The following is a 15,368-nucleotide window of genomic DNA, read 5'->3' as shown; positions in this document are numbered from 1 at the left end:
CTTGGAAGGCTGAAGTAGGAAGATTGCAAATTCAAAGCCAGATTCAGCAATTTAGCAAGAGAATTTGTCTCAAAATAAAAAGAACTGAGATGTACCTCAGTGGTAAAGTGCCCTTGAGTTTACTCTCCACAAGATCCTTCCCCACAAAACAACAACAACAAAAAAGCCACTCTCAGTACTCATTTAGATATTACAAAAATGAAAAGCCCAACAGATAGGTTATATTTTTAACATCTGATGCAATGAAGAAACAAAATGAAGGAAAAACTATTATTTAAGCACCTTTTTGCAGAGATACAGTCTCATGCTCTCTCTCCAATTCAAATTCCAGAAAGACAACTACATAAAACATTTCTTTATATTAACACTAAAACCTCGGTAGGTGGATTTCTTTTTCTATGTAATATGTCATCTACTCTTTGTTTCCTACATTCCATTACATATTCATGGTCATATTTTCTTGCTTTTGAATTAATTTCTTAACATGTTTGATTGAAAAGGATTTATTAAAAAACAAGAAGGTAAACTATAAGATATTCTTTATCAAACTATATGAAAACTTGATGTATTAATATTACTAAATATAAAATCCTTATTGAAATATTAAATTTTAATGTTTAACATTTTTATAGAGAAATATATAAAACATACAAATTAATGAAAATTATTACTTTTTTACATTTTGATGTAATTTATTTATACAACTAATAGGGGAACATCAGAAATAATAACACTGATTTTATAAACTCTTCAAAACCTTTAAGACTGATCTACATTTTAAATTTTTAATATTTACCTTAAAATGAAGTAAAACTGCTGCTACTTCCCTCATTCTGGAGATTTCACCTCTTCTTTGGGCACTGGTAAACTCCTGAATTAGTTGGCATTCTAAATCATGATATTTACCTAAAAATAAAAATAAAGTCATCTGGTTATCCTGAGGCTCTCAAAGTATCAAAATTATGTCAAGCATCTAAATTATTTACAAATATAATGTCTATGGATCTGCCTTCTTTTTGGAAGAATTACAAAAACAACATGACGTTTGAAAATACAGGTAGGTCTCTGAACTTTCAATGAACTGGCGTAACAAACAGGTAGCCAGGTTATTATAAATGGAACCTGAAAATAAACTGATTTTTTTCCAGAAACCTAGAATGACCTAGTCTAAACCATTGGCAAAAATCAAACTATTAAGGTAAGGAGATGAACAGTTATTGCAATACTCATCGTATCAGTGTTAAAAAGAAAAAAGAGCTATATTCACAGATATGTGTATGAACACAATCTCCAAAATATACTGTTAAACTAAAAATGCAAGGCCTAAAAGCCACCAACTATTTAAAAAAAATGTGTGTGCATGTAACTGTATATATATATGTATGTGTGTATATATAAATTATATATAAAATCTATACATAAATTATATAAAATTATATATAAAATAATTGGGAAGGGGGAAGTCTTATGCTGCTCGTATATCCACTCAGTATTCTTGAAGAATACCCAGGGATGGGGTAAGAGAATGGTATGTTTCACCTCTCCCCTTTTTCTATTTTCTTTTATACAATAGTTATTGTCTTTACTCCAAAAAAAGTTAATTTAATAGATTCCACTTACTTGCAATTTTTGATTTTACTTCTGAAAATCTGAAAGATAAAAAACAATGATGATTCATTAGTTGTGATAAACATACCATGCTAATATGTTAAAAAAAGGGGGAAATGAATGCAGGGGTACATGGGAACCTTCTGTATAATCTTTTCAAGTTTCTGAAAATATAAAACAATTATGAACAAAGGTTATTATAAAAAATAAAAAGATAAAGCCAGAGGGTAGACAGAATAATGACAGAAAGCACTCCTGGTAACAAAACTGAATGTAGGAAATTCAGATGGGGTATGTAATTATCATTTAGGAAACTCATACTGAAAATCAAGAGGCACTAACCCAGCCAGTCGAAAAACAAGTTATTGTTCCTATTCACATTCAATGGCATTTTAAAGTCACTAGATTATAATATTGATTGTAATAATAATTACAATAATCTGCTCCCTATTGGGATTTTTAAAATAAAGTTTTAAATTCTTATGTAAAAGAAAACACAATGATAAAATGATATATTAAGGATAAATTATATAAAAATCAATATACACTAAAGATGACTAATATAAGACTGCAGATACAGCTCAATTGGTAGAGTGCTTGCCTGGCATGCACAAGGCCCTGGGTTCAATCCCCAGCATCTCACACACACACACACACACACACACACACACACACACACACTCACTCTCTCTCTCTCTCTCTCTCACACACACACACACACACACACACACACACACAATTATTTTAAAACTAAAAAAAATAAAAAGAGCTTTATGAAGAATCCAGCAATGTGTCTAGGAGAACAACCATTCCATCTTTACAAATTCAAAAACTAAAATACCATTCACTAGAATCTCTAAATCTCTTAAGAGATTATCTAGCACAGAAAACTGACGTTGAGACTCTATGCAATTATTTGAAGAAAAAAAAAGAATGACTGGCAAAAGAGATGCCAAAGACAGACGGAGAAAGAAAGAAAAGTTTAGATAGTTATTAAAAAAAAAAAAAAAAAAGATAAAACCAAGTCATGGTAGTTGACAAAACACATATAAGGCTGTATTGATGTGTGTGGAAAAAAATAAGTCTGATTAAGCCTCTAAGGCTTCTTAGAGAGGTTAAAAGAAAACTGTAAGAGAAAGTTGGTATATAGCTCAGTAATGGAGGGCTTGCTTAGCATGTGTGAGGCCCTGGATTGTATCCCCAGCACTGAAACAATACAAAACAAACTATAAGAGGAGTATAAACTTGAGAGTTGGAGACAATGACAATGCAAATGTGTTCTGGAAGGAAAAAATACAATAAAGGGAGAGGAATGAGGGCTATAGCTAACTATTATATTGTACCTGTTTTGAGCTAAACATGTTACCCATTTAAGTAAATGGTCCAACTCTGAAATGGGATAAAGTTATAGAAGTTTTGGTGGATTATTTAAAAAATTATTACTGTTTATCTTTTATGATGATACAAAGTTGAGAATAAAATGAATGCATGAGTGGGATTCACTATGGCTGGAACATAATGGTCATATTTTAAGCACAGCAATATACCTATATTCTATCTGTACCTAAAACCTTCAAGTATCAACAAAAGAATAACAGATATATTATCTATTAAACAAAATTGTATTTCTTTCAGTCACATGGAGGAACTATTATTACCACATTTTATTAAAAAATTAGATATTTCACGGACTAATGAAAATCATGAAAAAAAAATTCCTTCTCAGAGGGCATTTTATTTTAGGATGAAATTTAAGTTAGTGATGACCCTGGGATTTGTATTTAAAATAAGAAGTCATACCCCATTTGAATCAAATGTGTGATATATGATATGTCAAGATCAATGCAATGTTTTGAGCAACGAATAAATTTCTGATGTTTAAAATAAATAAATAAATAAATAAATAAAACAAGGTTCAGAACCCAAAGTCTCTTGGAAGAATTTTATGGGTAAAGAGTTTAAATACCCTAAAATTATATATGATAATCTGTGTATATCTTAATTTTTTAAAGAAACTCTATATCTTTTACTAGCATTTCAAAGGTGCCCAAGACCCCAAAAAACTTAAGATCTTTCTTCTAGAATTAGAAAAAAGCAACTGAGTAGCCTTATGGTTGAACTCTTGTCTCTTATCACCCTGGTTCTCAAAATCCAAGATAGGGAAACTCAAAATTTTACTTCAGTCAACTTCAAAAATCTCCATCAATATTTTTTTAAAAGACAAGGGATTGAAAGTATACAATTAAATTTAGATATTAAAGTACACTATTTTTTCAATGAACTATTCTATACCATATCTTGTCTGAAGGAAACATGCAAAATAGTCTTGTTGACTTAGTGGGCAAAGAAAATCATCCAGGGACAAAACTTCCAATTTTTTCTATAAATTACACATTTCCAAATTAGTTCTTGAGAAATAAACTTGCCTATCAAAAGGTAACTCCTGGGCGATTAGGTGCAACTTCTGAATGATGTCTGCTGCCTCCTTTATCTATTAAAAATAAATAGAAGCAATAATTTTAAAACCCAAGCAATACTGTTATATTGTGTGCATGTACAAACATGTAACAACAAATCTCACCATTAGTTACAACTAAAATATACCAATAAAAATATGGAAAAAAATAATAACTCATGATATAAACACATCAATATATTTGGAAATAGTATTATCTTCCTATATATGTTCAAATCCCCTCCCTCAAATAATTTTCTTTAAAAACACACAACAAATAAAATTTTGTGACCAACAAGAATACATTTGGGGTATCACCACAATGAGCCAAAACCCAAAGATTTGTCTTTCTGGTACTAAAATTTTGATATATATTGTATGTATTTTTTTTCTTGATGCCATAACACCTTCCTAACGAAATCTGTTGTCCAAGTTTACTATAAAGAAGTTAAAATCATTGCTTGCTGAAAGCAAAGTGTAAATATCCTCTAAGTTTATACACCCAAAAAGGATAAAGATTTAAAAAATGATTCAGAACATATTGCTTCATATACATACTTTACTCTAAATGAATAAAACAGTAACAAAAATTCCTGTCATTTAGTAAGCATATAAATTTATAACACTTGTTCTAAAAGCAAAGATAAAAGTTTAACATAAAGTCACCTGAATGAAACATAGAAACATGTATAGTTTGTCAAGTTGTAAAATGAAGGCACTTAGGCAAGGGCCTCAAATGCAGATTCTGTGTTAATTTATACAACATTGTAAAGGGGAGTTATATCATGTTCACTTTTTCTTTAAATTTCAAAATACTACTAATTTTTAACCTGGCATAACTTTAATAACTGCTTTGTGATAATTCACTTTCCCATACATTAAAAGAGAGAGACAAAAAAACATGAAGGAAGAGCTAAAAACATTAGTATAAATTTTTCTAAGTATTTATGTGAAGACTAGCAAACTACTATGGATAACAACAGGGCTTGTTTCTACTTGTTACTCCAAATGATAGTGAATATAGGATTTCTGCTTCAATAGCTCTCCTCTACTATTCAGCAGGTCACTGTCATTTTCAGCCACCACTCACTCTACCCTGCTGAACATAGGTACAGGTATTACTACAGTATCACGCCTCACCATGCCATTTAGTTGCAGTAGCAGTCTATTATTTTCTCCTTTCCAGTATCCCTTCAGAAACAAAATAGCTGGTAAACAGCAAGCTCTGTTTCCATCAGGACTTAGTATTTGTTCTTTTAAGAGACATAAGCATGCTGTTTGCAAACTTCGCTTAATGTAGTATGTAATAGAAAGAGTGCTTGGTTTTACTGAATTCTCAAAGCTAATTATTTTATTAAAATTAGAGCATAAGTAATCCTTAAAATTGTAATGTATTATAGTTTAAATATGCAAAAGGTGTCAAAACCACTATCTAATAATATACTTACGTCTTATTGATTATAGAGTGAACTGAGAGACTACTCAGTTTTAAAGATAATCAGAGTCATCAAGCATTGTCTACTGAACAACAATAAGCTACAATTCTAAGATAAATGAGCGACATGCATGTAAGGACAAGGGTAAATATAAAAAAGTGCTTTTTAACTTTTACATTTTTATTGTTGTTTTGGTTTTTTTTTTCTTTTTAAAGATTTATAAAGTATAAGAAAATAAGAAACAAAGAAGTTAAAAGAAAAAGGGGGAGTGTCAGTGCAGGACTCCTGGCTACTGGTCCAAGCAGGTCCTCCAAGTGCCCGAGCAGGACCATCAGCATTAGCACCCATGCAGGACACCTGGCTGCAACCCACCTACAGGATCCAGTTGCCATTCCCGTGTGGACCCCCCATCTACCAATGTAGGACTTCCCCAATGGCCTTCATCTTGGGGCACTGCAACCACTGCCACAGTCCCCTACATGAAGTAGCCTGCACCTGGGGACACTGCACTGGGTCTGGTGACAGCCACCAGCCACAAGACTGCATGCCACAAAGCTGTATCTCTGAACACGCCTCTCAATGCCACCAACTGGCCCCACTCCACCAGACCCAACACCCCATTGCTAAAAGCAGCTGCCTACATCTTGGGACACCATTCTTGCCATCTTTAATTGGGGCAACCCCCAGCTTGGAACACGGGCTGGAGCTTAGAAACAATATCAAGGTACCCCAAAATTGTACCGCTAGCCCGGCACAGTTCCTGCAGCTAGTGGCCATTCGGTAGCTTGCAAAACTGGGTAGCAAAACCAGGTCCTGAACTGCCCAATATAAAACAATTCTCCAAAGGAGATTCTGGGTCCGATAAGTGGTATACCCTACCTCCAGGAGCTAGGCTCCTGACACCAACACTCCCACCCTAGTAATCTTCTACCATCCTGAGGGTAGAGATACAAGCAAACACAGACAACCCTATTAGATGAGAAGAGAAGCTGGAAAGATACTGATCTCCAACAAAAACAATCTTTGTATCTATCTTCGAAACTTTTTTCCTCTCTTTTCACATCCCCAACATTTGTGACACCAAATACTTTTCATGAATTAGGCTACTGAGGACTGGGATATCTGAATAGTACATTACAGTGATATTGTATATTCTTTTACCTCCTATTTTTACATTTTTATTTTTCTTAATATTTAAGTTTCTTTGTTTTTTGCACTCTACTGTCTTCCCACTTACTTGTCTACCAAAGACATCACATTCTGTCTCTTCTCCTGCTACTAACCAACCTCCTTAGATTCCTCTTGCACACTTTCTAAGATTTGATAACTATATCCTCACCTCCTACCCCCAGCATCTCATCTGACACCTCACCCCCAGTTCTTTGTCCAACATCAGAAACTGTAGGCCCTTTTTCAAACCTACTGTTTATAATATAGATGATAATTCAACTTACTATTTCTGTATATTGTAACAAAATCATAAACATATTAATAGCAGCTATTTGATTTAAGGCTGTATATTGTTTGTATTGGGATCTGTTTATATTATTCTCCCCATTAAAGGAGAGGTCCTAGAAACCTGCAGGGACACTGTTAGCCTATAAGGTAAAAACTGTAATGCTTTGGATCCCCAGTCCTAGAAGAGAACACACACGAACAACATGAAAAAACAAGGGAAGAAAGTGCCCCCACCAAACCAAGATATTACATTATTAGAATCCTTGGCCACCAAAACAGAAGAAATGACAGAGAAATGGAGTTCAGGATGCACATAATTAAAAAGTTCTGTGAATTAAAGGATGATACAAGAGAGCAAATACAGGCAGTAAAAGATCATTTTGATAAAGAGCTACAGAAGCAAATACAGGAAGCAAAAATTACTTCAGTAAGGAGACAGAGATTCTGGATAAAAAAAAAAACAAAAAAACAAATCCTTGAAATGAAAGGAACAATAAACCAAATTAAAAACTCAACAGAAAGCATCACCAACAGATTAGATCATTTGGAAGACAGGATCTCAGAAAATGAAGACAAAACACATAATCTTGAAAAGAATGTTGAACACACAGTGGAGATGGTAAGAAACCATGAGTAGAACATTAAAGAATTATGAGATAATTTCAGAATTTGGGCTAGAGGAAGGCATAGAATTCCAAACCAAATGAATGAACAATCTATTCAATGAAATAATATCAGAAAATTTTCCAAATACAAAGAATGAATTGGAAAATCAAATAAAAGGCTTACAGGAAACCAAATATACAAAATCACAACAGATTCACACCAAGGCACATTATAATGAACATGCCTAGCATACAGAAAAGGACAGAATTTAAAAAGCCACAAGAGAAAATAATCAGATTACATATAGGTAGAAACCAAATAGGTAGAAACCAAATAAGATTTTTCAACTCAGACCCTGAAAGTAGAAGATCCTGGAACAACATATACTAAGCTTTGAAGAAAAATGGATGCGAACCAAGAATCTTACATCCAGCAAAATTAATCTTTAGATTTGATGACAAAATAAAAACCTTCCATGATGAACAAAAGTTAAAAGAATTTACAACTAGAAAGCCTTCACTATAGAACATCCTTAGCAAAATATTCTATGAGGAGGAAATGAAAATAACAATGAAAATCAGCAAGGAGAGGTATTACACTAAAGGAAATAAATCAAAGGAGAAACCAAGTGAAGTTAAATACCAAAAATAAACAAATATGGGGGTTGTGCTCAGTGGCAGAGCTCTTGCCTAGAATGTTTGAGGCACTGGGTTCGATTCTCAGCACCACATATAAACCTAAATGTCAATGGCCTAAACTCAGCAATTAAAAGACATAGATTGGATTTTTAAAAAAGACTCAACAATATGCTGCCTCCAAGACACTCATCTCATAGAAAAAGACATCCACAGGCTGAAGGTGAAAGACTGGGAAAAAAACATACCACTCACATGGACTGCAGAAACAAGCAATTGTTCCATTCTCAGTTAATCAAAAGCAATAAAGATGGACTTTTCGTAATGCTTAAGGGAACCATACATCAACAAGGCATAACAATTATAAATATATGTACCCCAAACAATGGAGCATCTACATTCATCAAAGAAACTCTTCTTATGTTCAAGGGTCAAATAGACCTCAACACAATAATTCTGGGTGACTTTAACACACCTCTTCATCCCTGGATAGATCTGCCAAACAAAAGCTAAACAAAGAAACTACAGAACTCAATAATACAATCAATGACTTAGACTTAACAGACACATATACAATATTTCATCCATCAAAATACATTTTTCTTCTCATCAGCACTTGGATACTTCTCTAAAATAGACCATATGTTATAGTATAAAGCAACTCTTAGCAAATACAAAAAAAAAAAAAAAAAAAAAAACCAAAGCTACTACCCTGAATTCTATCAGATCATAATTGAATAAAATCAGAAGTCAATGACAAAATAAAAAATAGAAGCAACTCCAACACCTGGAGACTAAATAATATGTTACTGAGTAAACAATGGGTTGCAAAAGACATCAAAGAGGAGACTAAAAATTTCTTAGAGGTAATTGAGAACACTTATACAACATCGAAAACTCTGGAACACTATGAAGGCTGTTCATTACATGGAGTTTACTCCTTAAAAGAAAAAGCCAACAAATAAACACCCCATAATACTCCCATTTTTGTCATCAAAAAGAAATCTGGTAAATGAAGATTATTGCAAGATTTAAGAGCCATTAATAATGAGATGGTTATTATGGGACCTGCTCAATCGGGGATTCAATTGTCTGCTTTGCCAAAAACTTGGTATGTTTTAGTTATAGATATTAAAGATTGTTTTTTTTCAATTCCAATTCATCCTAAGGATAGTCCACATTTTGCATTTACTATCCCTGCACTGAATCATGAAGGTCCTGATCAGAGATATGAATGGAAAGTACTCCCTCAAGGCATGGCTAACAGCCCAACTATGTGTCAAATTTATGTTAACAAAGCAATCCAGCCACTTAGAAATCAAAATCCTGAACTACAAATATTTCACTATATGGATGATGTATTATTAGCACACAAAGCTAAAAACACATTGCTAGAATGTTATGCCACACTTACAAACTTATTAAAAAATTATAATCTAGAGATAGCAATAGATAAAGTACAACTAAATTTTCCAATTAATTATTTAGGAGTTCTATTATCCACAACCATGGTCCGTCCACCAAAAATTGAAATACGAGTAGATCAACTCAAATCACTTAATGACTTTCAAAAGTTATTAGGAGACATAAATTGGATAAGGCCTTATCTAGGCATACCAACAGGAGAGTTGGGACCTTTATTTGATATCCTAAAAGGTCCATCAGATCCAAATTCACCCCGAATGTTAACGCCAGAAGCAAGAAAGGCATTAAAAATCATTGAAACATATATGGAAAATATGCATTTGGATAGAATTGATATAAGTTTGCCTTTATTATTTATTGTACTACCAACAAAAAATATTCCTACAGGAGTATTTTGGCAAGAAGGTCCATTATTATGGATACATTTATCTTATTCTCCTAACACTATTCTTACTAGGTATCCTGAGGCTGTAGGACAATTAATACTCAAAGGAATAAAAGCAGCAAAGGGAGTGTTTGGAATTTCTCCCAATAAAATTATTACTCCATATACTATGAATCAAATTGATGAGTTAGCTAATGAGTTAAATACTTGGGCAATAATCATGTGCAAATCTAATGTTTCATTTGATAACCACTTACCATCTAATCCTTTATTGTCTTTTTGGTCATCGCATCCTGTAATTTTTCCAAAAATGACAAGAAAAACACCTATCGGGAATGCTCCAAATATATTCACTGATGGATCAAATAATGGTACAGCAGCAATAGTTACACCTGATCAAACTTTTACATTTTTAGTACCCAAACAATCAGCTCAAAAGGTAGAGCTTAAGGCAGTATTACAGGCTTTTGTGATGTTTAAAAATTCTGTATTTAATTTATTTTCCGATAGTCAGTATATAGTTAATGCTATAGTATCCCTTGAAGATGCTGGTAGGATTTCCCCTTCCTCTACTGTTTTCTTTTTGCTTTCCACTATACAAAGTCTAATCTGGGACAGAAAAGATCCATTCTTTATAGGACATATCAGGGCACATACAGGATTGCCTGGAGCCCTTAGTTTGGGCAATGATTTAGCAGATAAAACTACACATGACATACATATTTTCTCTACACTAGAAGAAGCTATAAATTTTCATAAAAAGTTCCATGTCAATGCTAATACTTTACAAAAGCGTTTTAAAATAACTAAGGAACAAGCTAGACAAATAATAAAACAATGTCAAAATTGTGTGACCTTTTTACCACAAGTTAATCCTGGAGTCAATCCTAAAGGATTGATACCTAACCATATTTGGCAGATGGACGTCACACACTTGCCAGAATTTGGAAAATTAAAATACTTGCATGTTACAGTTGATACTTCTTCTGGATTTTTGATGGGCTCCCTTCATGCCGGAGAAAAAACTAAAGATGTTATAGCTCATTGCTTACAAAATTTTGCCACTGTGGGCGTTCCAAAACAGTTAAAAACAGATAATGCCCCTGGTTATACTTCTACCTCTTTTAAACAATTTTGCTCATCATTTGGCATTACTCATATAACAGGAATCCCATACAATCCACAGGGACAAGGCATAGTTGAAAGAACTCATCAAACTATTAAAATGTACTTATTAAAGCAAAAAGAAGGAATTGGAAAAGGGTATATATTCCCCAAAGATAAACTTAAAATAACCCTTTTTACTCTAAACTTTTTAAATTTGGATTCATCAGGGCTTAGTGCTGGGGAAAGGCATATGTGTCCAAAAAATGTACACAAGCCCAAGGTACTTTGGAAGGATATTCTAACAGGACAATGGAAAGGTCCTGACCCAGTAATTGTCTGGAGTCGGGGGTCTGTTTGTGTGTTTCCACAGGGAGAACAGCAGCCAATTTGGATTCCAGAGAGATTAACTAAGGTCCTGACCCAGTGATTTCCTGGAGTTGGGGGTCTGTTTATGTGTTTCCACAGGGAGAACAGCAGCTGATTTGGATTCCAGACAGATTAACTAAAGCGATTTCTACAGACCAAAAAGAAGATGTGATATCCAGAACTCCAGTTTGGTTATTCTTACATCTGCGACAGAACCAGAATGCTTTTTTCAATATCTATTTTATTATTGCCCTTTCCCATATTTTGTTTTTTGAGCTCATACAGACCTAGGTTAATGTTTTGCTGATCAGTTCTATTTTTTGACTATAGAGTTTTTAAACATTGCAATGGAGATTTCACCTGTAAAAAGTTATAAGGCCTTTACTATTATGTTATGTGTCGTATGTATTATGTGTGCACACTTGTGTTTTGTGTTTGAATGTACGTATGTCCATATGTCATATATGATGAGCGCTCATGAAAAAATGGATCCAAATAATTTTTTTTTATTCACTTGATTTAAATTATTTAATTTAAATTGGGTAAACAGCTGTTGAGGATTGTTTTAAAATATGAACAAAAAAGGAGGTTAACAGATCTGTTTGTTTACTTTCACCTTTCCTTTTCTTTATATTTAATAATTCTCTTAAAGATAATGTAAATTGTTAAGAAAATTGTTTTCTTTTAGTGCCTTCTGGAATGTTACATAATTTTTTCTTTAGCCATTATTGCCAGAATTCCTATCTTCATCCCAGTGCATGAAGACAAAGATAAAACCAATCTACAGCTTCTGCAATAGCCATCACTGAACTGCTTACAGAACTTACCTGGATCACTTGTATGCATTGTGAACTCACCTATATGCATTGTGAACTATCTGTTAGTACAGCGACTTGTGGTAGTGTTGGGGTATTTTTGCTGATGATGTCATCAGTGGTACAATTTTTCCAAAAGGAGCCGTCAATTGGCTTGGTGTATCTTTCTCCCTTCTGCTTGTCATGATCGTTCAGCTAAAATTAGGGGGCCAACAGAGGTGAGGCAAAGAACCTCACCCCCCCCGCTGGTACGAAGACCTCTACACAGGTGTGGCTGTATACTGGACCGGTAATCAGTGACGGGAAAGATCCAATTACTATGGTACCAACCTAAGACAGGAGGCTGACGCCTTGAGGTCAGCTCATCCGATAACGGGTAAGGACCATATGTACTATTGGACAACCTAAGGCAGGCACGGTCTCTAAGCCACATGCTTGTTGTTTAAACAGAGAGGGGGAGATGTTGAGAGCCACAGCCGAAGGGGCTCCAGCAAACTTTCAGACTGCCAGCTGATGATTGGCTCACAGCGGCCCCAGCAACACCTAGCTGATTGGCTCCTCTGTGGAGATGCTCATTGAGCTGTTTCCCTGCCCTTTCAGACTACCAGCTGATGATTGGCTCACAGCAGCCCCAGCAACTTTTTTGTTTCCCACAAGCCACACACCCCCACAACCTCCTACTCCCACAATCCTCCTGCTCTTGAGGCCGATTGGCTGGGTCGCATGGGCGGAGCCAAAAAGTCCCCCAATGAGCAGCTCCGTGGTCTGAGAGGGCAGGGAAACAGCCCAATGAGCATCACCGCAGAGGAGCCAATCAGCTAGATGTTGCTAGATGTTGCTGGGGCTGCTGTGAGCCAATCATCAGCTGTAACAAAAATGGCATGGTATTAGCACCAAAATCAACTTGTAGACCAATGGTACAGAATAGAGGACACAGAGACAAACTTACACTTATCTTGGGCTAAGGCTGTAGCTCATTGGTAAAGTGCCTGCCTTGCATTTGTGAGGCACTGGGTTCGATCCTCAGCACCACATAAAAATAAAGATATTGTGTCCAACTACAACTAAAAAAAGCTTTTAAAAAATACTCTTATCTCATATTAGACAAGACACCAAAAACATATTGGATAGCCTATTCAAAATATGGTGCTGAGAAATCTGGAAATCCATATGCAACAAAATGAAATTAAGCCCCGATCTCTCACCATGCACAAAACTCAATTCAAAGTGAATCAAGGACCTAAGAATTAAACCAGAGACCATGAGCCTAAGATAAGAAAAAGTAGGCCCAAATCTTCATCATGTCGAATTAGGCCCCGACTTCCTTAATAAGACTCCTATAGTGCAAGAAATAAAATCAAGAATCAATAAATGGGATAGTCAAACTAAAAAGCTTCTTCTCAGCAAAAGAAACAATCAGTGAGGTAAATAAAGAGCCTACAGAATGGGAGAAAATTTTTATTACATGAACATCAGATAGAGCACTAATCTCTAGAATATATAAAGAACAAAAAAATTCCAACACCAAAAAAACAAATAATCCAATCAATAAAATAAATAGATAGCCCAATCAATAAATGGGCCAAGGACCTGAACAGACACTTCTCAGAAGATGACATACAATCAATCAACAAATATATGAAAAAATGTTCAACATCTCTTGTAATTAGAGAAACGCAAGTCAAAACTACCCTATGATTTCATTTCACTCCAGTAAGAATGGCAGCTTTTATTAAGAAGACAAATAATAAAGAGTGTAGGCGATGATATGGGTAGAAAGGCACACTCATATGTTGCTGGTGGGACTGCAAATTATCCAACAAATATGGATAGCAGTATGGAGATTCCTTAGAAAACTTGGAATGGAACCACCATTTGACCCAGCCATCCCACTCCTCAGTTTATACCCAAAGGACTTAAAAACAGCAAACTAAAGTGTAACAGCCACATCAACGTTTACAGCAGCACAATTCACAATAGCTAAATTGTGGAACCAACCTAGATACCCTTCAATAGATGAATGGATAAAGAAACTGTGGTATATATACACAATGGAATATTACTCAGCATTAAAAAATAAAATCACGGCATTTGCAGGTAAATAGATGAAGTTGGAGAATATTATGCTAGTGAAGTAAGCCAATCCCCCCCCCAAAAAAATGCCAAATGTTTTCTCTGATATGAGGATGCTGATCCATAATAGGGATGGGCAGGGGTAGCAGGGAAAAATAAAGGAACTTTAGATAGGGTAAAGGGGAGGGAGTGAAAGGGAGTGGACAGGGAGGTAAGAAAGATGGTGGAATTCAATAGACATCATTACCCCAAGTATATGTATGAAGACATGAATGGTGTAACTCTACAACCAGAGACAAGAAAAATTGTGCTCTATATGTGAACTATGAATTGAAATAAATAAATAAAAGATGAGAAAAAAACTTAAAAATTCTGTGAGTCTGTTTGCCCCTCCAATATTGCAGATGTCTATGTAACTAAGTGAATGAACTAGCAAGTATATAAAGACATTTTTCTTTCAATTAGGATGTGAAAAATTGAGAGACAGCAGTAACATCAAGAATTACCTAATTACCTGAGGGTAATTAAAAAATTTAAAGTAAAAAAGTTTAAAGTATAAACATAGAAATAATATAAATCATGTTAAAAATAAATAAAATCAATCTAAAAACGTGCTTTTCTCTAGATTTTAAATGACCACCTTCAGCTACATTCAAATAAATACACTAACTCACAGTAGGTCCGATTATCTGCATTTTGAATATAACAGGGCATAACTACACTACACCATCCATCAGATTTAATGCAAAGTAATATAAAGTACCCAGGGTTTAATTATATCCAATTTTTAATATGTAAACAGAATTGTTATTTGGTGGGGGTACCAGGGATTGAACTCAACCACTGAGCCACATCCCCAGCCCTATTTTGTATTTTATTTAGAGACAGGGTCTCACTGAATTGCTTAGCACCTCGCTGTTGCAGATGCTGGCTCTGAACTCACAATCCTCCTGTCTCAGCCTCCAGAGTTGCTGGGATTACAAGAATGAGCCACCATGC

General features: G+C 34.6%; 1 protein-coding gene across 1 annotated transcript in view; it reads right to left on the bottom strand.

Moving 5' to 3' along the window:
- Exoc5 (exocyst complex component 5) overlaps positions 1–15,368 on the bottom strand; it is a 71,434-nt gene that overhangs the window by 32,026 nt on the left and 24,040 nt on the right. Inside the window, exons 5-7 of the mRNA XM_076850444.2 lie at positions 4,035–4,099; positions 1,621–1,649; positions 797–906 (exon numbers count right to left, since the gene is read on the bottom strand). Of these exons, the coding sequence (XP_076706559.1) occupies positions 797–906; positions 1,621–1,649; positions 4,035–4,099 (204 nt within the window). The remainder of the gene's footprint in view (positions 1–796; positions 907–1,620; positions 1,650–4,034; positions 4,100–15,368) is intronic.

Source organism: Callospermophilus lateralis, chromosome 3 (assembly GCF_048772815.1).
Source record: "Callospermophilus lateralis isolate mCalLat2 chromosome 3, mCalLat2.hap1, whole genome shotgun sequence".
Lineage (NCBI taxonomy): Eukaryota > Metazoa > Chordata > Mammalia > Rodentia > Sciuridae > Callospermophilus > Callospermophilus lateralis.
The sequence above is the reverse complement of the archived record's forward strand: the minus strand, read 5'-3'. Positions and strand labels throughout refer to the sequence as shown.